The sequence below is a fragment of the Plasmodium gaboni genome, chromosome 10 (assembly GCF_001602025.1).
Source record: "Plasmodium gaboni strain SY75 chromosome 10, whole genome shotgun sequence".
Lineage (NCBI taxonomy): Eukaryota > Apicomplexa > Aconoidasida > Haemosporida > Plasmodiidae > Plasmodium > Plasmodium gaboni.
This window is the reverse complement of record NC_031490.1, coordinates 763,670-788,779: the sequence shown is the minus strand read 5'-3', so window position 1 is coordinate 788,779 and position 25,110 is coordinate 763,670. Positions and strand designations below refer to the sequence as shown.

The 25,110-nt window shown below is 18.4% G+C and overlaps 3 protein-coding genes across 3 annotated transcripts in view; 2 read left to right on the top strand and 1 right to left on the bottom strand.

The window, feature by feature from the left end:
- Positions 1–19,555, top strand: part of PGSY75_1021700 (putative membrane protein) — a gene marked incomplete at both ends in the record, with an annotated part of 20,740 nt that extends 1,185 nt beyond the window's left edge. The window contains 4 exons of the mRNA XM_018785988.1: positions 1–6,182; positions 6,405–18,656; positions 18,743–19,178; positions 19,303–19,555. The exon at positions 1–6,182 is cut by the window's left edge and continues 770 nt beyond it. Of these exons, the coding sequence (XP_018641605.1) occupies positions 1–6,182; positions 6,405–18,656; positions 18,743–19,178; positions 19,303–19,555 (19,123 nt within the window). The remainder of the gene's footprint in view (positions 6,183–6,404; positions 18,657–18,742; positions 19,179–19,302) is intronic.
- Positions 19,556–20,691: 1,136 nt separating this feature from the next.
- PGSY75_1021600 (putative deoxyribose-phosphate aldolase) lies at positions 20,692–21,483 on the bottom strand (the record flags this gene model as incomplete). Its single annotated transcript, XM_018785987.1, has 1 exon — positions 20,692–21,483. One exon carries the CDS (start codon positions 21,481–21,483, stop codon positions 20,692–20,694), a length of 792 nt encoding a protein of 263 aa, XP_018641604.1.
- Positions 21,484–22,760: 1,277 nt separating this feature from the next.
- On the top strand, positions 22,761–24,740 carry PGSY75_1021500 (putative RNA helicase; the record flags this gene model as incomplete). Its single annotated transcript, XM_018785986.1, has 1 exon — positions 22,761–24,740. The coding sequence occupies one exon, from the start codon at positions 22,761–22,763 to the stop codon at positions 24,738–24,740; it is 1,980 nt and encodes a 659-aa protein (XP_018641603.1).
- Between the last annotated feature and the right edge of the window lie 370 nt (positions 24,741–25,110).

The following is a 25,110-nucleotide window of genomic DNA, read 5'->3' as shown; positions in this document are numbered from 1 at the left end:
TGAAATGAATTGTAAATGCAAAAAAAATAAAAACATTTTCAAACCTCACCAATATAATGATTTTACATATAATTCGGATAATGTACCTGAGTACTCTCTTAATGTAACTAATGATATGAATAATAACCTGCCCCCTGACCGTGACACTACAAATGTGGGGCACCACAAAATTGATGATAATAAAAATGATGATAATAAAAATGATGATGATAATAAAAATGATAATCATAATGATAATCATAATAATGATAATCATAATAATAATCATAATAATAATAATAATCATAATGATAATCATAATAATAATCATAATAATAATCATAATAATAACCATAGTGATAAAAATAATTTAAATAATACGTTTAATAAACATAACGAAGAAAAAGCTCTACAAGAGAAAGATGAAAAAAAAAGTGAAGATTGCAATGAATGTAATTATAAAAAAAATATTAGTGAAGATCTTGATAATTGTTTATATTGTAGGATTAATAATAAAAATCAATCTTATATTGAAAAATTTCATATGTTAGAAGAAAATATAAATTTAAAAGAAAATGAATATATGACCTTTGAATTGAAAATAGATAAAATAGATTTAATATTATCATTCAAACAATTTTATTATATATTAGATATTGTAAATTATTATTTTATATATAGTTGTCTTGTTAATGGTTTATATATAGAAGAATGGTTAAATATCCCAGAAATTAATGATATATTAATTTATAAAAGAGAATTAATAAAAAAAAAGAAAAAAGAAAAATTTGATAAAGATTTTATAGATAAATTTGAATATACACATAGCTTTCAAATTATTTCAAATATAAAAAAACATGTAGAAGAATATTCTTTAGATAATAATAAAAAGAAAAAAAGTATTAGAGCAACAGGAGAAGATTTATCAGCACTTACAAATAATAACAAGGAAAATAACAAGGAACATAACAAGGAAAATAACAAGGAACATAATAATGAACATAATAATGAACATAATAATGAACATAATAATGAACATAACAATGAACATAATAATGAACATAACAATGAACATAAAAATGAACATAAAATTGAACATAACAAAGTTATAAAATCACATTCCATTTCCTCCCATTTGTCTAATTTATCATGGAATAATAGCTTTTTTTTATATAATAAAAAAATTTCTGTAAATTGCTCATTTAATATTTTAATTAAAAAATTAAATTTTTGTTTATATAGTGGAGATAAAATAAATAAAATGATACAAATAAATATGGATGATTTTAATTTTAATGTGAAATCATATATTAATTCCGATTTTGCATATTCTATACTGTTAAAAGATATTAGTGTTTTCTTTATGCATAAAGATAAAAAATATCCTTTGTTTGAATTATTTAATGTTAATGAAAATAATAAAAAAGAAGATAAGAAAAAAGAAAATATAAAAGGAAATAAAAGAAAAAGTAAAAATTATATATTGAATACTCACTTATGTAATGCTATGACAACATCTTTGAAAAGCGTTTCATCTATAAAAAATGTTCCAGGTCAAATACATAATAGTATTGATAATATGAAAAATGAAAAAAAAAGTAATATACATGTTGAAACTACAAATGAGTTGGAAAGAAATAATAAATCTAATGAATATTCAAAAGAAAAGAAAAATTTAAGAAATATAAAGAATGACAATAATAATAACAATGAAAATAATAATAACAATGACAATAATAATAATAATAATAATATTAAAGAAGAATATGCATTTTCTTTATTAACATTCACTAAATACGAAACGACACAAGCTAAAACATATATAAAATTTAATAAAAATATTCTTATAACATTAAGTGTTAAAGAAATTTATAATATTTTAAATATTAATTGTGATTATAAACCAGTTGATTTAGAAAAAAAATTAAAAAGTTATAAAAGTTTATTTTATTATTATCTTCTAGGAAAAAAATATTGTAAAGAATTATATATGGCATCAGACAAAACTTTTGAAGATATTAATATACATTTTATGCATAATATTTATTTTAATATAATAATTAATAAAAAATATAATTTATTATTTAAAATGAAAAAGGGACTTGTAAATTCTTTCTTCTTTACAAAGATGTATTTACATTATGATTTAAAAAAATTGACTATGATAACAGACCATAATGATATAGAAAAATATAATGAAAACAAACTAGTCGATCAATATACTGAGCATATGAAAGAAAGTTCTTCATATGAAAATACTCCAAGTTGTAGTAATACTAGTAGTGTGGGTGTTAAAATTGAAGACAAAAGAAAAAAAAGAATTAAAGAAAAAAAAGATATAAATGGAAACACCAATGATGATTTAATGATTAATAAAAATGAAGAAAATGAAAATGAAGAAGTTAATAGGACAGATCATATTAAAGGTGATAATTCTATCCATTCAAATGATAATTGTAGTATTGCTACACATAGTGATCTTTTTAAAAATTCAGAATATAATTCTATGATTAATACTAACAATAATAATAATAATAATATTAATATTAATAATAATTCATTTATAAATAATGATAATACAAGTATTGATAATAAAGTATCTATGCAATGTAGAAAGTATTATCAGGAGTTTTTAAAAATGAATAATTTACAAGATATTAAAACAATTAAAAAAATCGAAAAAAGGGCAACTCAAAATAACACAAATAATAATCATATAAATATGAATAATATGAATAATATAAATAATACTAATAATATTATTAATAATAATAATAATTATTATTATGATAATATTTATAGTCATAACAATAACCATGTAAATATCCACAATAACAATCATCATAATAATAAGAAAACAAATATTATTCAAAATAATAGCAGATATGAAGAAACTAATGACAAACAAAGTTTTAATAGCGAACATGCAGATTCTTATAGTAATTCAAATAAAGAAGAATATCTAAATGAAGAATTAAATTTATATAAAGATCATATGTATATACAAAATTGTATGACTGAAAAAGAAGATAATATAATTACAACAATATATCAGAAAAGAACTAATTTTGAACTTTCTCTTTTTATTTTAAAAAATAAAAATAATGAAAAAATACAAAATATATTAAATCATAAAAATAAAGTAAATAAGAAATATATATTAAAACCATTAAAAATATATATTGATGAAATTACATATAATTTTAAAAATTCGAGTGATAAGAAAATAACATTTTTTCATACGAATTATAAAAACTATCTAAATTTTACACTTGATGATAAAATTATATTCAAACTTATATTTTTTTATTATCATTATAAAGATTATGTTGATCATATTTTTGAAAAATTTCAAACAAAAGATGAATCTAATTATTTAAATTTAAATACAATAGATGTACGTAGTTATAAGACTTTACAAATTTTATTAGATAATGCTGTTCATAATAAGAATGATGAATGGATTAATGAAGAGAAGCATGCTCATGATAAAAATCAGCATAATAAAGGAACAACATATTATGGGCAAAATAAAAATGATATAAAAGTTCATGATGATAATAATGAGGAGGACAGTAATGATCACACAGACAAAAATAACATCATGAAAAATAATAATAATAATAATAATAATAACAACAATAATAATAACAACAACAACAACAACAATAATAATAATAATAATAATAATGTGAATGAGCAAATCCAACTTAATGAAAATGTTAAAGAAAAAGAGACAGTAAACCATGTACCCAATTTAAATAACATAACAAATGAAGATTCAAATGATAATCATAATAAAACTATTGAACATAATAATAATTATTCTGAAGAACACAAAAAAAATGATTCAATAAAAACATCATTTGATGTTACTCATCGTGAAGAAGAAAATGTAAATAAAAATAAATACACAGAGGAAGACAAAAATGAAATAAAAGGAAAGAATAAAAAAAATTTTGAAATGTGTAGAAAAGATACATTAGAATATGTAAAAGAAGATATAAATAAATATAAGATGTATATGAATGAAAATAATAAAAAAGAAGAAGAATATTCACATAATAGTCATCATCATCATTATAATCATCATAATAATAATAATAATACGTTGAAAGATCATCATTCAAATTATAACAATGTAAAATATTTCCATGAAGAAAAACAAGAAATAATTTCTTTTATCAATAAAACGAAAATACATTTTAATAATTATAAAAAAAGTAAAAGAATGATATCAATTCATTTATCAGATGTACTAATTTATTTATTTAATGATAATAATATTACAAACTTTCTATTCAATTTAAAAAAAATTAATATATTAAATTGTTTATCACATGAAGATAGTTATAATAGTTTCTTTTCATATATAGAACATAAAACTTTTTCTACACATAGAATAAATAGAAAAAGTTCCAAATTAAATGATAAAAGAAAAAGTTCAAATATAAACGGAATATATTTTTATAATAGTGTTTTTAAATTAATTCAAAATGGTACCTTTCTTTTAAATTATTCATCAAAAAATAATATTTCATATCTATCTAATATAAATGTAAACCAAAATAATAATCATTATATAGAAAATAATAATTCAAAAGAAAAGAATTATTTTCTAAATAATAATAAAATGGAAATTGAAGAAACAACCGAATTTAGATATTTTAATACAAATAATTTTGAACAATTAAATAATACATCAGGAAATAAATCTAATAATGGCTCCAATATGAAAATTAATAATAATCTTGATTTTGTTCATAAAAATTATTATAATAATTTGAATAATGACTATTTTAATTTTAATTTTAATTTACCTCAGGATTCAAACAAAAGAAAGGATCTCACAAATAGTCCAAGTAATGTCAGTAATAATAGTGGCAAAATCAAAGGTAGCTATAAAAGTGAAAAAAGTAAAGGAACCAATATGAATGAAAATATTAGAGGTAGTCATAGAAGTCATAGTTCTGATCAAAGTTATAGACGTCGTGTTAGTCATAGTAATATACGATGTAGTAGCAGCCCAAGTGAAAGGAAACACATCTCTAAAAGAGATGAAAACAATATGAATAAAGAAAAAATTATGACATTCTTAAATAATTCTACAAATAATGAGAAAGAAAATGATCATGTTAAGGAAACGAAAAAACAAATTCAAAGAACCAAAAGTAAAGAACACGTTGAAGATATAATAAATAGTCATACAAAAAGAAAAAAAGAAACAGATAATATAGAACATATTTTAGATGAAGAAAATAATCAAACCAATAAAGAAAATGATAATATTGTAGAGAAAGTACAAAAAAAAAGTATTTTTGCTGGAAATTATATACGTTATAAAAGTTGTATAGAACAAATTGATGATATTGATTATAATAAAGAACCTTTACAAAATGAAAAAAACATAGACACAAAAATAAATAATATATATAATAATAATAATAATAATAATAATAATGATGATAATATAAATATGAATAATACTACTTGTATTCCTATGAATGAAAAAAACTCCGTTTTTCAAAGAAATAAAAAAGTTTCTCATTATTACAATGCAAAGGAATGTATTGATTCAAATAAAAAGAGAAGAAACAATCATATATTAAGTGGAGATATAAATAATATAAAAGGTTATAATAAATATAATATGAATTCATCACATGTTTATAATATGAATAATTCATTATGCTCATCAGCTTATTATAATACAAAATATGGAAAATGTGTAGACATAGAAAAATATAGAGATGATGACGAATTTTATGAAGCTGAAGATGATGAAGATCAAGAAAATGAAAAAGATTATGAAGAACAAGAATATATTGATTTAAAAAGAAAAGAAAATGAAAATATTAGTAGTATTGAATTTCATATGATTAATAGTGAATTTATTGTAGATTATTTATATTTTATACATTTATTTAAATGGATTAATAAATTATATAGAAAATATGAAAAAATTAAACAATTATCAGATTTTGCATATTCAAATAATAATAGTACAGATGATGAAGAAAGTAATATAAATATATCAAAATGTAATTATATTCTTTTCTTACAAAATAATAAAATATATGTACCTATATATAATTATTCAATATCACAATATAAGTATTATAATAGTTTAAAGGGAACTTCTTATGTATCTTTATTGCCGGTATTAGAGTTACATTTCTCATGTTCTTATAAATCTCGAAATGGTAACAAAAAAAAAAATAAAATAAAAATAAAAAAAAATAAAAAAAATAAAAATAAAAAAAAATAAAAATAAAAAAAAATACTCAAACGGGTTATACATATATATAAATGTGTAAATGTATATATTATATTTCCATTTTGTCATTATAGTTTTATTTTATTTTATTTTATTTTATATTTTATGTTTTATATTTTATATTTATTTTTTCCCACTTTAATCTTAGAAAACGATGAAAATGTAAAGTCGATCAACGTGCGAAATGTCGGAAGCACTCTTGTCATTCCAAGTATAAACATTTACAAACATAAAAAAAACAAGAAAAGCAATATATGTGTGATAACGTTTAATAGAAAGGATAAGAATAATGAAAGCATCATTAACGATTTCAGATTTCAAATAAATATGAGAAGAAATTATAATTACGAAATTATAGAAAATGAAGATGATAATAGTAGTAGTTCTAATAATATGGAGATGTCAAATTATGGACCTAAATATACATCATTGAATACATATTTTACGATTGTATCTAAAGAAAAGATGTATTCTGAAAATAACATGAATAATAATAATAATAATAATAATATAATTATGTATGATAATAATATGTATAATTATCATGGGTGGCATAATAAAAATGGATCATATCCAAAGAAGATTATTAGTTTTCATTGTGATCCTATAATTATAAATTTTTCAAAAGATATATTAAAAAATTTACTTATATTTTATAATACATTTTGTTATTTTATAAATAATTGTAATAAAAAAGATGATATAGTTAATGATAATAATATAATTAGAGATATGTTATATTATTTATACAATCAAACAAGTGATATATTATTTGAATATTTTCTTGATGATATACGTTTAAATTGTTATGATGGTAATATTAATAGAAATATGCCTTTGATAGTAATTAGTTTGTTTAATTTAAAATTCTTTTTACAGAAAGATATAATAAGTATATATAATTTTTTAAATTTTTATTTAAATATAGATATATATGATAGTTATAAAATATTATATGATACTTTATTAGAAAAGATGGAAATATATTTAACATTTGAAAATAATAAAAATAAATTGAATATATTAAATTTAACATTAGAAACATCTTATATTAATATTTTATATACAAATAAAAATAAAAATATATTAATAAATTTTCTTGAACCAATTTTAAATAAAAATTTTTATTATTTCAGTCCGTCCTATTATAATAACTTAGATAATATAACAAAAAGTAAAAGAAGAAAACGAAGCTTTCATCATAATTATCATCATAATTATCATCATGAATGTTATGAAAATAATATATTAATAAAAAACACAAAAGGTAATAAATTTTCAACTGCACATATAACATCTAAACTTTTTAATTATACAGGTTTACCAATAAATGTTAGATTTAAACAATCATTAAGAAATAAAATACAAAATAATAGTTTAAAAAATAAAAATAAATATATCTTCTATGAATTACAAAATAATGAACATGGAGCTTTATTAAATGATGAAAATGGAGAAGTATGTGAAGTAGTAGTTATTATAAAAATATTTAATTATATATTTGAAATAATAGATATAGAAAGAAATAAAAATACATGTGATATTAGATTTTTACCTATAATATATGAATTAAAAAAAAATAATGAAAAAAAAAAAATTACTATTAAAAAACATGATATTAATTATGATATATATAATGAATATTCATTAAAAAATAAAATATTTAAAACATTTATTAAATTATATATACAAACTAATATTGATGAAAAAGGAATAGTCTCAATATATTTCTCGTCAAATTTATTTATTAATAATTCAACAAATAGTGACTTTGTATTATTATTTCATCCAGTGCTTTATTATTTTATGTTATTTAATGAGCAATATAGCACCTCCACCACAACCACAACCACAACCAACAATAACAACAACAATAATAATAACAACAATAATAACAATATTGAGGATAAAGAAAAAGAAAAAGATGGTAATAGCTGCCATAATATGAATAATCTAGAAAGCGATTCACAATTAAATATAAATGTTTTAAAAAATGATAATTATAATTATCATAATAATTTTAATAATAGTACAAGCGCAAATATAACAATTATTAATTCCAATGAAAGATATTTTTTACCTCTTATTTCTTTTATTCCTATTATTATTTTATATGATTATTTAAAGAAAAAAAATCAAATCGAAGAAAATAATTACACTGAAAATTGTCAAATGAATTCAAAGAATTCTCATTTAACACCTGTTTCAATGGTTTATGATTTAAAAGGAAGTTTCAGTACTGATATCAAAAAAAATAATTTCATAAAACGATTTAATTCGTTGAATTATAATATTAATGTTCACAGTAAAGAAGATGAAGAAATGTCTAAACAGAATGAAGGTAACAACATGGAGAATAACATCAATAATAATAATAATAATAATAATGATAACGAAATAAATTGTAAAAATAATTATGAAGGTAAATTATTAAGTTATAATAAAAGAATGACTTATGATTATTCTTCACTTAATGCTTTAAAAAATCTCACATACAATAACTTAAATGGTAATAGTTGTTATGTAAATTCTAGAAGTAGTGAAATGAACATTTGTAATATAATATCAAATAAAGGAGAAAAAAGAAATTTTATAAAAAATGAAAAAATAATCGAATCTATTAATTTAAATACATTAAGAGAAATTAATAAAATAAGAACTAATAGAATATTAAAAAGATTAGAAAAATATATTAATGAGAAAAGTAATAGTAAGAATATGAAAAATATTAATTATATTTATATTATTAAAAAAGAATTTTATGATTTCTATATTCATAAAAATGAAAATAATAATAAATGTTATTTTGAAATTTTTAATTTTTTAATAAAAAATGGAGCTAAAAAGGTTTTAAATAATTCAAGTATAAAAGAAATTATATGTAGGCATTCATTTGACTTTTTAAAATATAATTTATATGCACAAACATTAAAATTAAAAACTTTAAAAATTATATGTTATGATAAATATAGTAGATATATAAAGGAGAAGAGAAAGCAAATAGAAGAAGCTAAATTGGATTATAATAATATGAACAGAAAGGAGTTGGATGATATATATAAGAAAAATTATAAAGAAGTAAAAAATGATATAAAAGAAGAACAAGAAAAGCATGATAATAGTAGTAGTATTGTAGTATTAAATAAATATCATGATTATTATGATAAAGGACATAATTATCAAGTTGAAAATCATAACAGAAATGAGAATTACACAAGTGACAATAATGATAATAATAATAATAATAATAATAAATATAATAATAAATATAATAATAAATATAATATTTATGGTCCTAACCAATGTAACAGTAAAAAGGATGGTTATTATTATAGCATACCTACTAATGTTGATATTTCACTTAAACATATGAATCGAAATGAAAGACACATGAACAGCCTTTTATATAATCACAGTAAAAAAAAATCTACACTAAGCAACATATTAATAAGACATGATATGATTAAAAATAGTGTATCTAAACATATACTTAATAATGATTATAAATGTGAATATGATCAAAAGGAAGGAGTAGAAGATAAGTATGAAAAGAATACATATGTGGTTGATATGAGAGGTAAAAAACAAAATGGTATTTATAATAATGATATTTATAAAAATGATATTCATAATAATGATATTTATAATAATAATATTTATAATAATAATATTTATAATAATAATATTTATAATAATCATAATATTTATAATAATAATATTTATAATAATAATAATATTTATAATAATAATATTTATAATAATAATAATACTTATAATAATGATGATGATACTATTATTAGAAAGAAAAGAAGGAAATTTATTTTTACAGCAAAGAAACAAAGTAGTTATAGTAATACTATTATATGTGAACAAAAAAATATAGATGTAAATAAAATATATTCATTTGGAATATATATTGATTATATTTTTGAAATACATAATTTTATGCATGAAGAAATGAAAATTGGTTATTGTCAAAAATATTATATAAACAGTATTCCAAAAAAAATAAAAAGAATTAAACGAGAAGAAATATCAGCTAAATCAATAAAATATTTAGATACCATACCAAAATATATAAAATTATTTTATATATTAAATAATAATAATTATGTATTTAATTTTTTTTCTAAAAAGATTCAGTTATATAAATATGCAAATAGTCCTGATAAAATACATCAAATAAAAATGTATATAGAATATATTAATGATGAAAATAAAAATATTATATATAAGAAAAGAAAATATAAATTAAATTCTTTATTTAAAAGGAAATCAAAAAATAAAAAGAAATATAAATATTTAGAATCAAAAGATTATGATAAATTATGTAAAGAAGTACCCAAATTTTTTTATCTTAATATAACATTTAGAAAAAAAACTGATCATTCAAATAATACTTATTATAATGAAAATAATTTTAAACATGTAATAGACAGTAATGTTTTACAACTATTAATATATCCTTCCTTTTTTTTTCAAAATAATCTAGATAAAGATTTAATAATTAAATCAAATGGAAATTCACAAAAAATAAAAAAAAAATCAATCATGTTTTTTGGTGATGTTGATAATAGTAAAGTTATATTACAAATTGTCTATAATAATCAAATATTTTTATCAAAAAAAATTAAAATAAATCAAGTATGTATAAATAAAAAAATCATTTTAACTAGTAAAAATAAAAAAGAAAATATTTTCTTATCTATGAATATTACTTTAAATGGTAATATTTTTAATACTAAAACTATAACAATCAATAATAGATATACAATTATTAATAATACAAATCGAACTTTATATGTTCAAGAAGTTAATAAAGATTTCAAAATTATTAAAAAAAAAGAAAAAAAAAATATGACATATAATTATTCATTTTCATTGGAAAACTTTAATAACAAAAATACACATTCAAATGATCATAAAATGAAAAAATTACATATTGAAAGTAGTAATGATGTGTCTCATATAAAAAAATATAATACCAATCAAAAACAACAAGATAAAAAAAATCAAAAAAATCAACAAATTCAACAAGATAAAAAAATTGGATCTTTTGAACCTGTCGAACCAGTTGAAGAACCAGTTGGATCAAATAACCATTTAAACAAAATTACACTTATGAAACAAATAAATTGTAAAAATCAAGACAAGGATCATATGACAAGAAAAATGCATGAAACTAATAAAAATCATATAAAATATAAGAAACATAAAAAAATATATAACGAAAGGATATATAATTACAAGAAATATAACAACAATACTACGAACAGACCTAATATTATTGCAATTAAACCATATGAATCATTTTATTATCATCCTATTAATACAAATAAATGTTATCTAACTTTTTCTTATACAAATATTATTGAATGTAAAAATGATAAAAATTTTTATAGAAGAAGAGGTAGCTATGAATTTACGCATGCACAAAATGAAATAACAAATTTATTTAATCATTATTTAAAAAAAAAAATTATGAAATCTCAAAATTTATCTATAATAAATGATGAACAAGAAAATATAAATAATAAATGTATACATAAAAATGAAGAATTTTTTAATTTATTTTATACTAGTCCTATAGAAATCGAAAAAGTTGGAAATTATAAAATATTTCATAAGACAGTGCATAAAATTGATGTTACTTACAATGAAAAAGACACAACTGAAGAACAAGCTACATTTGAACATGATATTATTGAAAAGGAAATAAAAGAACAAGAAAAAGAAATTGAAGAAGAAATAAAAAGAGAAATAGAAGAACTGGAAGAACATCGTGAAAAGGAAACTATTATTGTATTTTCAAATTTGAAAGATTCATATGAAAAAGAAATGCAAAAAAAAAAAAAATATCAACATAAGAAAAATAACCTTACTAATATGAATGGTGATAATATAATAAATGATGGTGATAATATAATAAATGATGGTGATAATATAATAAATGATGGTGATAATAATAATAATAATAGTAATAATATTGTTGATCTTTATAAAGATGAACACTCCGTCGAAACGACACATATACAACAAGAGTATATAGATAATGGCCCTCTTGAAAATGACAAAAAAAGTTCACATAATGAAACAATACTTATAGATGACATAACATTATTTAATAAAAATAATAAAGACAATATTGATGAAAAAGAAAATAAAGAAAGTATATTATTTAATGATACAGTTTTGACAGTTGATAATAATAATGATGATTGTGTAAATATAAAAAAAAATTATTATATAAATGAGAATGATAATCATAATAATTATCAACATAATGATATGAATCTAAGACATGATTCTTTTTGTGAAAATTATATAATAGATTTTAAAGATGATGATTCTTGTCTTCATTTTAAAAAAAATAAAAATGTTATGAATACAGCAAATGATATAAATAATAATACAGTGATTATTCCAATAAAAAATATAAAACAGCTAGAAGGTGAAGACCAAAAAAAAGTACATAGTAATATAAAAAGAAAAAATAACAGCATCACAAACAACATCAACAACATCAACAACATCAACAACAACAACAACAACAGCAACAACAATAATGACAATAATGATGATATTGTTACATATGAATTAAAACAAACGAATGATAACAAAGAATGTGTAAACACAAAAAAACATTTGTTTGCTTATAAAGAAGAAAGTGTTATAACCGAAATTAATATAGCATTAAATAGTAATACAAATATCGAAATAAATATATCTATAGAAAATAACCCAGATACTATTATATATAATAAAACAAACTATTATTTAATATTTTATCAAAGAAAAACAAATAAAAAAATAGTAAATTTATTGAAACCATTTGATAAAGAAATATTTGGATGGACTGATGTTTGTAAACCTAAAGTTATAAAATGTTTTTTAATTATTCAAAAAAATGATGTGTATGTATTTTCTTGTAATTTAAACATAGTAAAAGAACATAATAATATTATATTAAATAATAATAAAAGGATTATAGTATTAACAAAAATTGAAAATGGTAAAAGAGTTTTTTGTTTAGAAGAAATGAATAATGAACTATTAGATTCTAATGATAAATATGAACAGAAAAAATCGCTAGCTCCTTTTTTTTCGGCAAGTAAAGGTTTTAATAGATTTAGAGAAAAAAAAAAAAAAAAAATTAAAAAGAAATTACATAAAATAAGTTTATATAATAGTTTAATAAAATCATCACAAATCAAAAAAGATAAAAATAAAAGCAAAAGTAAAAATAAAATTAATGATATATTACTAAAAAAGAAACAATCAAATAATAATAGCTATTTAGTAAAATATAAAAATGAAAAATTTAATAAAAAACTACCATTACTTAGTAAAAAACGTTTTAATATTACATATTTAAAAAAAAAAAGAAAACAAAAAAAAAAAAAAAAAAATAATAAATATTTCAATTTANAAAAAAACCAACAATCAGAAAAATCATTCAAGGTAGAAAAAAAAATATTGCATGATGATTCTTATTATAATGAAAATAAAGATAATATAAATTTAATAAAATATAATAATAATAATAATATTAAAGAAGACCAAATTTTCAAAAATAAAAATGTAACAGTTAAAAATAATAATAGTAATAGTAATAATAATAGTAATTGTAGTAGTTTTAATAAAAAAAATATTAAATTAAATAATGTATCCATTAAAAAAGATGATAAAAAAAAATCTACATCAAAATATAAAAACTTAAATTCCAAAAAACATATTAATAGATTTTTTAATGACAATTACACATTTAGAAAAAAAACTAAAAGAAAAAATAATAAAAAATATTTATATGTAAATAAAAAGAATGAAGACACAGAAACAAGTGATTATTATATAGAACAAAATGGAAACGACAAACATATGGAAGACAAATATCATAACAATATTTCTTTTAATAATGAGAAAAGAAAAAGTAGTGTAGACATGAAAAAGACAGAAGGTTATAATGATCTTTTTAGTGTTAAATATAAAAAAAGTATTAATGAAAATTATAAAAGTGATGAATATAAAGAAAATAGTTTCGAAGATTCAAGCACTTATAATGATTCATTTCTAAGTAGTTCTTCTTCTTCTTCTTCTTCTTCTAATGATGATGATAATAATAATAATAAGAAGAACCAAATGTTTCTTAATAGATATTATGATAATAAAGATGATAAGAAAAAATATAGAGAATATAATTTAATATATAATAAAGAAATGAAAGCTAAAAATAATGTAAAAAAACCAAAGAAAAAAAAAATGAAAAGAAAACTTAGTGATTTTATATTTACAAAGATTAAAAAAAATCAAAAGAAATTTAAAGGACTTAGTAGAATTTATCCAATGTTTTTAAAAAGTAATAGAAGTGATGAATTTAATGTTCTTATAAGAAATTATTTATCAGACAAAGAAGATACATCTAGTATAAGAAACGAATATAATATTGTAAATGATAATGAAACTATTAATGATAATTTAAAAACAAATCCTTATAATATTTGTCATAATAATGATCATACATTTAATAAAAAAAATATATTTGAAGAAAAAAAAATACCTATAAAATTTATAACAAATTTAAATTTAATGTTACGTGGAATTAAAATTAGTTTATTTGAACATACATGTGATTATGTTATATCTTTTGAAATAAATGAATTATTAGTTAGAAAGGAATATATGGAATATATAGATTATTATAATGTAGATATAAAAATAAATAATATTTTGTGTTATGCTGTTTATAAATATTTAAGTGCATGTGCTGTGTTATATACAAATAATGATACAAACATAAAAAACAATCACTTACGCATTTTAATGAATGAGTTGAAAATTAAAAGGAATCTATTTTTAGAAAAAAAAAGAAAAAAAGAAAATAAAAAGGAATATTATTATGATGGTAGTGGAAGAAGTGTTCATGTTAATAATGATGAGTATAATTACGATGCTAAAGAAATATATTCTTCAGGTTCATCAGGAACAAATTATGTAAATAAAAAGAGGACTTATAAAAATAAAAATAATTATAAGAGAAAAAACAAAAAACAAGAAAGAAAAATCTATGAAAATAAGAAAGGCAAAAAAAAAAGACAAAAAGTAGAAAAAAACAAAAAAAAAAATATTTTTATAAACAATGAATTTCTTATATGTAATTTTCAATATGTAAGAAAATGTGAGACATTATTTTTTAAATATTTCTTATTAAGTTTAAAACCTATTGTTATTAATGCAGATATTAATTCAATAACTATATTGTTTTATTTTTATAAAACATTTCATAATTTTAATACAAAAAAACATGCACACGATCAAGGAGTAGAAAATGGATTCAACACATGTAATTATGAAAAGGCACAAGTGAGAGAAATAAGTATGATGAGAGAAGAAGAAGAAAAAATAAAACACCAACAAGAAAATGAAGAAGAAAATGAAGAAGAACAAGAAGGACGACAAAAAATATATACACAACACCAACGAGGTGTAATACAACAAAAACATAAACAAGAGATGGAAGAGCCATTAAAAGATAATTATTATTCATCTATAAATATTATAAAAAATACTGATAATATTAAAAGATGTGATATAGAAAAGAATGAGAGTTTCTTATTAAATGTAGATGAGAAAAGAAAAAAAATACAAAATGAACGTGATAATAATATTATTGATAATAATATTTTAAGTGGAATGAATAATATGGAATCTTTTATGATAGATGAAGAAAAAAAAAAAAAAAAAGATTTATATTTAAATATAAATAATAATATATATAATGTAGAAGGAGAATATTATAATATAAAAAAAAAGAGTACTATAAATTATTATAATAATATAATTCAGAATGAAAGATCTGTTCAAATAAAAAAAAAAAAAACAACTGTTATTGAAAAAAATGATATTAATAATAAATATGTATATTTACAATATATAAGTATAGATAAAATAAATATTTTATTAAATTTCCAATCAGAATATAAAAAAGAATTAACAAATCATGTTAATGATTTATTTTATAAAGAACATATAAGTGCATATAATAAATTAGGAGATATATCTAATTGTAATATATATTTAAAAAGCTTATCAAATATACATATATTTACAAATTATAGTTTATTAATAAATTTTCTACAAAATTTTTATTATAATCAAACTATAGTTAATATATCAAACTTATTAATTTCTTTTAATATTATTGGAAGTCCAACATCTTTAATAGCACATGTCAAAAATGCCTTCAATGAATTTTTTTATATAATTAATGAGGACACACTATCTAAAAAGAATAGATATGATGATGAAAAAGACACTAATGAATATTCAACAAAATATAGCAACAAAAACAACAATAATAATAATATTAATAGTATCTATGGTAGTCATCATAATAATTATTTATATTGTAATGATTATTATAATAACAATTACATGTATCATAATACTACCCTTAATTATCATTATTATCAACAAGGTTATGATAAAGCCAAATTCAATCCGACATATAATAATAATTATAATAATCACCAATTAAGAAAACATATTAAAGAAAGAAAAAATAAAATACAACAAATTAACTATACAAACAAAAAACAAGAGAAAAATAATTTCTTAAATTTAATAGATCCATCTAGAGAAAGCTCATTTATAGATGAAAAGGAAGATTTTTTAAGTAATGATGATAAATATATTATGCATCTATTAAATGATTATAATTCGTCTTATCAAAATAATTTATTAAGTGATGAAGAATCAGTTGTTAAAAAGAATTTTAGTTGGAACTTTTTTAAAAAACAACACACAAATAATAATAATTCAGATTATGATAATTATTTTAATGATTCTTATAATAATATTAAACATGATAGTTCAGGCAATCTAAATTATATGTACACAAAGAGTATTAAAAATAAAGACCTACATAAACTAGTAATTGATGATAATAACTCCTCTATCAATTCCTTCCTTTTTAATAATAAAAAAAATGTTATCATATTAGATGAAGTCTCCAAAAAAAAGAAAAAGAAATTACAATACATGAAAAAATTGGGCGAATCACAAAAGGGGGATATATATATGGATGACGACACGTATATAGATGTTGATGTAGATGTAGATGCAGATATAGATCCTGGTATACATGCAGATGTTGATGTAAATTCTTGTGGCGAAGGAAAAAATGATACAAAGGATATATGCACATATCCAGAACATTTTAAAAAAGCATATGATGAAGAGAAAAAAAGAAAAAAGAAAAAGACAACAAGTGCTTATAATACTAAATACAAAAATGATGCAAAAATAACAGATATGAATCCAAAGAAAAAAAACAAGAAAAAAAATAAAATAGTAAAAAATAATAAAAAAAAAAATAAAAAAATAAAAAAAATAAAAAATAAAAGAAATAATAAAAGAGGAGGTGTTTGTAATAAAATATTTAGATTTTTTAAAAGAATAGGATTAAATATTATTTATATTTTTTCAAAAGCAAAGAGAATATGTATTGGTGTATATGTATTATTTATACAATTAATATTATCCCTATTATTTTCTATTACTTTAATATTACAATCATTAATAAATCTAGTAGAAAAAGTAAATATAAATAATGCAGATAATGTGTTTTTAATATTTAATAAAAAATATGAAAGAAAAAAAGTAGTGGTATTTAATAATATAGAGGAATATAATAAATTTAATATTACTAAATTATTTTATTATTATATAAGTATATATATGAATATAGTCAATTTCTTATATTATAATATGTTATATAAAATGAAGAAGAAAAAAAAAGATTTATCAGGAGAAGATAAAATTTTTATGAAGAAATTAAAAATCAATTTAAAAAATAAAAGAAAATTTTCTTTTTTTATTAATTTCTTTTTGAATATATTTAATATTATTAATATATTATTATTTGGACATATAGTTTTCTTACTCTTATGTTTATTAACAATGAATAATATTTTGCAAAAAATACTTACAGCATGTATTAAATTAGTTTATTATCAAAGAAATAAAAATTATCTAGATTTTCTTAATAAAAATAATTTTAATCATATGAATATTATAAGCTATATTAAAATTAATCAAATTATAAGTAAATATGTACTATTAAAAGAACCATTCAAATATTTCTTATCTCATCAAGATTTCTTAGATATTAAAGCACCTAAAAAAAGAAATTATTTTGTATACACCAAAGAACTTTTCTTTTATATACAAGAAAATAAAATTGTATTCTTATTTAGAAAAAACGATATGAAAAAAATTGACATTATTATACATACTATAAATAATAGTTTTGCAATAAATAGTTACTATAAGAAAAAGGGTAGTAAGACAGCCAAAAAAAGTAGATCAAAAAATACACCATCAAATTATACTCTTAATATAGGTAAAAAAAAAATATATATATATATATATATTTATATTTATTTATATATATATATATATTTATTTTTTTTTTTTTTATATTTTTAGAACATGTGACGGGGGAAGAAAATAACAGCTTTGCTTCATCCTTATATAACAAAACGAACGTATCAAATGACATATCGGAGGACAAAAATGTCATATGTTTTTTAAATCAAGAATTAGCTTTGACAAAAAGAAACGAAGTTATACATATAAATAATAAAAATCATGATTATATCATATCCATAAAAATAACAATCAAAAATAATATGAATGTTATGGAGAATATTTATTATAACCCCAAAAAATTTTTTAAGTGCTTGTCAAAAATACAAAAAAGCTTCAATAATATTTATTTACCTTTGTCTAAAATTAATAATAATGAAACGAAAAATAATAAAGAAAAACATTTAAATAACAAAGGTGTAGATTTATATAAAGCAGATATAAATGTAAAAAAAAGAAAAACGTTTTTTTCAGCAATTATTTGTTTCTTTAAAAGGTAATAATATAATTAAATAAATATATATATATAAATAAATATATATATATATATGTATATATATATAAATAAATAAATAAATAAATATATATATATATATATATATATTCATTTTATTTTTTAGCATTTTCATATTTTTGTTCTTTTGTCTTTGCCCATGGAAATTGTTAAGGTTAAAAAAGAAAAAATTAAATGAAAATAAAAAAAAACAGATGGACGAAAAAGATAAAGAAAATGCAATCCATAAAAATGTACAACTAAAAAATAAAAAGGAAAAGACAACACCCAACACTATTATTTTTAAATTAAACTTTGAAGATTTTCAATCAACTTTAAATATATTCGAATGTTTGTGTAGGATTATGAATAATAATTAACATAATCATTTTATTTAAAATATATATATATATATATATATGTGTAATTAAAAGTATTAATTTTATGTGTATTCCTAATTAACAATTTTTTATATATAGATATATAATTTTTTTTAACCCTTATCTTTTTTTTTTAAATTATATATATATATATATATATATATACATTATTTTTTTAAAGATAATTATATTATGTGTTACCTTCATTTAAGTATTTATATATATTATCATTTTAATTATTGTTTCTTTTTTTTTTTTTTTTTTAATATATATATATATATATATATATATATATATATATATAAACATATTTATTATCGTGTGATTTGATACTTTTCCGTTTTATTATATATTTCTTTTTATAGTTCCAGATTTCTTTTGAATTCTTATATTTCCTTGATTGTGTTTAATATATATGAAATTTAATTTTTTTTTTTTTATTCTTTTATGATTCCTCATTATTTTATTGTCCTTAATTATATATATATATATATATATATATACAAAAGTTTGACAACCAAAATTAATAGACCTTTTAATTACATACACATACATACATATATGTATGTATATATATATATATATATAGAAATACTTATATATTTGCACTTTAATTATTTCTCCTTTTGTTAACTCTCCTCCTCAAAAAAAGGAAATTATAAATTAAAATATAAATTAAGAAGCTTATGTAATAATATATATATAGTACTAATTACTGCTTGTATATTTTTATTTACATATATGTAAGTTAATTTCGTATGTTTCAAATTAAAAATGAATAAATAATATCATGTGTGTATATATTAAGACATATGTGTACACGTATGTACTATATACATAATGATAATAATCACATATAATATTATATGAAGAAAATAATGAAATAATAAAATGTAAATATTTGAAAGGATGATAGAAAATGTCATTAATATATATATATATATATATATATATATATTTATATTTATATATATATTTATTTATATGTGTGATTATATATTTTTCTTTTATGATACAAAAAAAAAGAAAAAGAAAAAATATAAAACTTATAGTTATTACGTTAATATATATGTTATGGTCTATATAACAATATGAATTAGTGATAAGACTATTTTATATATATATATATTACAATTTTATACTGGTGGGTTTTGTGCTATAATTTTCCTGAGTTTAGGGACAAGCGATGAAGAACCAATACGAAAATTATTTGGGTGGCATGCAAGGGCACTTAGAAAACGTCTTGCTAATAAGATATAATAGCTAGCTGAATTTAGATCTCCTACACCTCCAGCAACCTTTAATCCTATTTTATCTTTTTTTTGAGGATTTTTTTCTACATATTGTTTCATTGCTTCAATTATTGCTTTAACAGCTCCTGGTGTTGCATTAACTGGAACTTTTCCAGATGATGTTTTTACAAAATCAGCATCTCCTTCAAGTACTGCTAAAGTTGTTTTTATAATTAATTCATCATTTTTAAGTTCTCCAGTTTCAATTATAACTTTTAAAACTTTTTCTTTCATTAAATTCTTCACTTTTTTTGTTAATTCAGTTGCTTCTTTTAAACCTTCTTCAACATTTTGTAAAACCTTTTTATAATTTATAACTAAATCAATTTCATCAACTCCATCCTCTAATACTTTTTTTGTATCTTCCAATACTTTTTCAACAACATCAGTTCCATGAGGAAAATTAATTACACACGCAACTTTAGGCTTAAATGGACATATTTCTTTTTTTATTGTGTCATTTATAAATTTCACAAATTCAGGCTTTACGCAAACAGCTGCTGCAAATGGACAAGTCTTAACTGATTCTTCACATAATTCTCTTATATCATCTTCAGTGTCATTTTCACCTAAAAGTGTATGATCGGTCAGGCAAATACTTGTCCATGCTGAAAATGTTTCTGCATAGTTAGCCATTTTTATGAGAAAAAAAAAAAAAAAAATAATAATAATAATAATAAATGGCTAGTTGTACAGAAATATATATATATTATAAATAATAAATATATATATTTGATCTTGCCAAGAAGGGTCCTTTTATATGAAGATATTATAAATTACTTGATTTCTTTATATTTCTGAAAATAGGAAATATGATAATTATATAAAAATAACTAAATATATATAATATATTTATAATAATTATTTATTTTGGAACTCTTTTCAAAGAAGAAAAGAAAAAAAAATTATTTATCTAACAATCTATATATATATATATATATATATATATATATATAATATTTATATAATATTTATTTATATTTATATATTTTATTATTTATCCTTTATATTACCTTAATTTTTTTTTAATATTCTTAAAAATAAATATACAGTATTCCCTGTGCTTTCCAGACTATACAAACTATTTAAATAAAAATAAAATAAATAAAATATAAATTTTATGAATTAAGTATCTACAAAACATTTAAAAAAAAAAAAAAAAAAAGGCATATGGTTTAATATATTATATATATATATATTTAACATATATTATATTAGTGCAATAATAAAATAAGGTATTCTTATTTTTATATTATTCCCTTCGGAGGCATTGTATGTACATAATACTAAATATTGGTACCTTAAAAATATATATATATATATATTATAATATTATATCTATATAATTTATTCTTTTATTTATTATACCATAATGAAAATATATTATATATATATATATATTATTTTATATAAAATATATTTTTATATAATTCCATAATTATATATATAAAGAGGCTCATATTTTATTTTATTTTATTTTATTCATTTCGTTTGTTTTTAATTAATCATTTATAAAAGAACATTTTTATTAAAAAATTTTAAATGACATTCATAATTATTATCTTTATTAAACAATATTTATGAAAATATAATTTTTTTGTTGTTCTCATAAAAAAAAAGATCCGACGTTTTTATAAAATAGATAAATATATATAATATGTTATATTATATATAATCATAATATTTATTTTTATGTACAACATGTAAATTTTTAAGATATTTAAAAAAAAAATAATCATAATATTTAATATAAAATAATAAAAAATTTGCATAAATAAAAATGTTCTACATAACAAGTGTAATATTCGGTCAATGAAAGAAAAAAGAAAAGATTTATATTATATAAATAAATAAATAAATATATATATATATATATTTATATTTATACTTATTGTTATATTTTATGTAACATAATGGATGTTATTAAAGAACTGACGTATGGTTTAAATTTGAAAAGCTCTTTGAAAAATGGTGATTTGATGAGTTTGAAAGAAGAAAATTTAAAACCTTTAAAAAATATATTAAATATAAAAAAAGAAAACGAATCAAATGAAGATGAAAAAAAGAAGAAACTTTTACAAAGTTGTGAGGGAATAAAATATTCTCAATTTTATGAAAACGCAAATATGATTAATAGTTATATGAAAATCAATGAAATAAATGTTGAGTATGAAAATATAAATAGGAATATTGTTCCCATTCGCTTTTTTCATGATATTATAGAATATTTAAAAATAATAAATAATCAAAGAGATGATGAAAAAGAACATGATAAAATGAGTAATATAAATAAATTGAATCATCAAATAAAGCCATATAGTGACGGTGATGATAATAAAGACAATAAGGAAGAGGATATGGAACAAAATAAGCTAAATACTCGTACAAATGAAGAAGAAGAAATAAAAAATAATGATAAATCAAATAATAAAGGCTATATAATAAATAAAGAATATGAAAAATTGTTAAGTACTATAAAAAATACATTATATTTTAAAAGACCAACATGTATACAAAAAATGTGTATACCATCTATATTAAATGATTATAATACTATATGTATATCTCAAACAGGTAGTGGAAAAACATGCTCATTCTTAATTCCTTTGTTAATTAAATTGAATAATATATATTTAGAAGAACATGAAAAAAAAAATAAAATAAATAAAATAAATAACAATAATAATAGTAATAATAATAATTTAGAAAATATATGTGTTAAAAATAATCTTAATGAAAATTTCATTTTTATAAAAAGTTTAATTATAGTACCAACTAATGAATTGGCTTGTCAAATATATGAACAAGCCTTATTATTATTTGAAAGTTATAAACATATTAATATAATTCATCTTAATAAATTAAATGATATTATAGAAAATAATGTAATTGATATATGTGTATGTACACCTATGATATTATTAAATATGATACATGAAAAGGAAGAGAAGGATGAAAAAAAAAAAAAAAAAGTAAGTTTAAAAAAATGTTTTTTTATAGTTTTTGATGAAGTTGATAAATTATTTGAAATAAAATTTTTGGAACAGGTTAATACATTATTAAAAGAAATTCAAAATAAAAAAATTCAAAAAATTTTTACTACAGCAACATTACCAGGAAATATTAAAAATTTTATAAGTACCTTATGTCCAAATTATACAGTAGTATATTTTGGAAAAAATATTAATACAATAAATAATAATATAAAACAAGAATTATTATATGTAAATAATGAGGAAGAGAAACTATTAGTATTAAATAATTTAATTAAAAATAAAGAAATACATATACCAGTATTAATATTTGTAGATAGTATAATAAAAGCAAATATGATATATACCAACTTACACAAATCTGTATCATATATTGCTTTATTAACATCAGAAAAACCAAAAGATGAACGAAAAAATATTTTTGAAAAATTTCAACAAGGACATATATGGTATCTTATATGTACTGATATATTAAGTAGGGGTATTGATATCAAAGGTATTGAAACTGTTATAAATTATGATGTTTGCTATGACAAATATAATTATATGCATAGAATAGGAAGAGCTTGTAGATCTGATAGAAAAGAAGGAAAAGCTATCACATTCTTTACTTCTGAAAATATTAAATATATGAAAGATATTATTAAATTTGTTAAAAATAGTGGTACTCACATACCATCCTACTTGGAAAACTTCCAATTTAAAAAAACACCCAAGTTGCATTTTTCAAAATTTAATAAAAACAGTAAAAAAAATAAAAAGAAAAATAAAATAAAAAGTAATAATAATAATAATAATAATAATAATAATAATAAAGGAACAAAGAAATTCATAAAAAGGGGAATTATTAAGAAGAGTAAAGAAAAGACGAAAAATAAAATAAATAAAAATAAAAAATAAAGAATAAAAAAAAAAATAATATTATTATTAATAAATTAATTTTTTTTTTTTTTTTTTTTTTTTGTTATAAAAACGTGTTCATATATATATTATATATATAAAATAAATTTATAAATTAAAACATTTTTCTTGTTATTAATAAACCTTAAAAGTTAAAATATATATGTTTCAATTTATAAATGATTCAAAATTAAAATCGCATTGTTTTTATATATAATACATATATTAACAATATACCTTATATTTGGTAAATATTATAAAATTGGATATAATAGAAAAGTATATTTTAAAAAACAGTGCAACGCCACATTACAAATTTGTAGATACATAAATAAATGATGTATATTTTCATTTTTCTATTTTCTTTAAT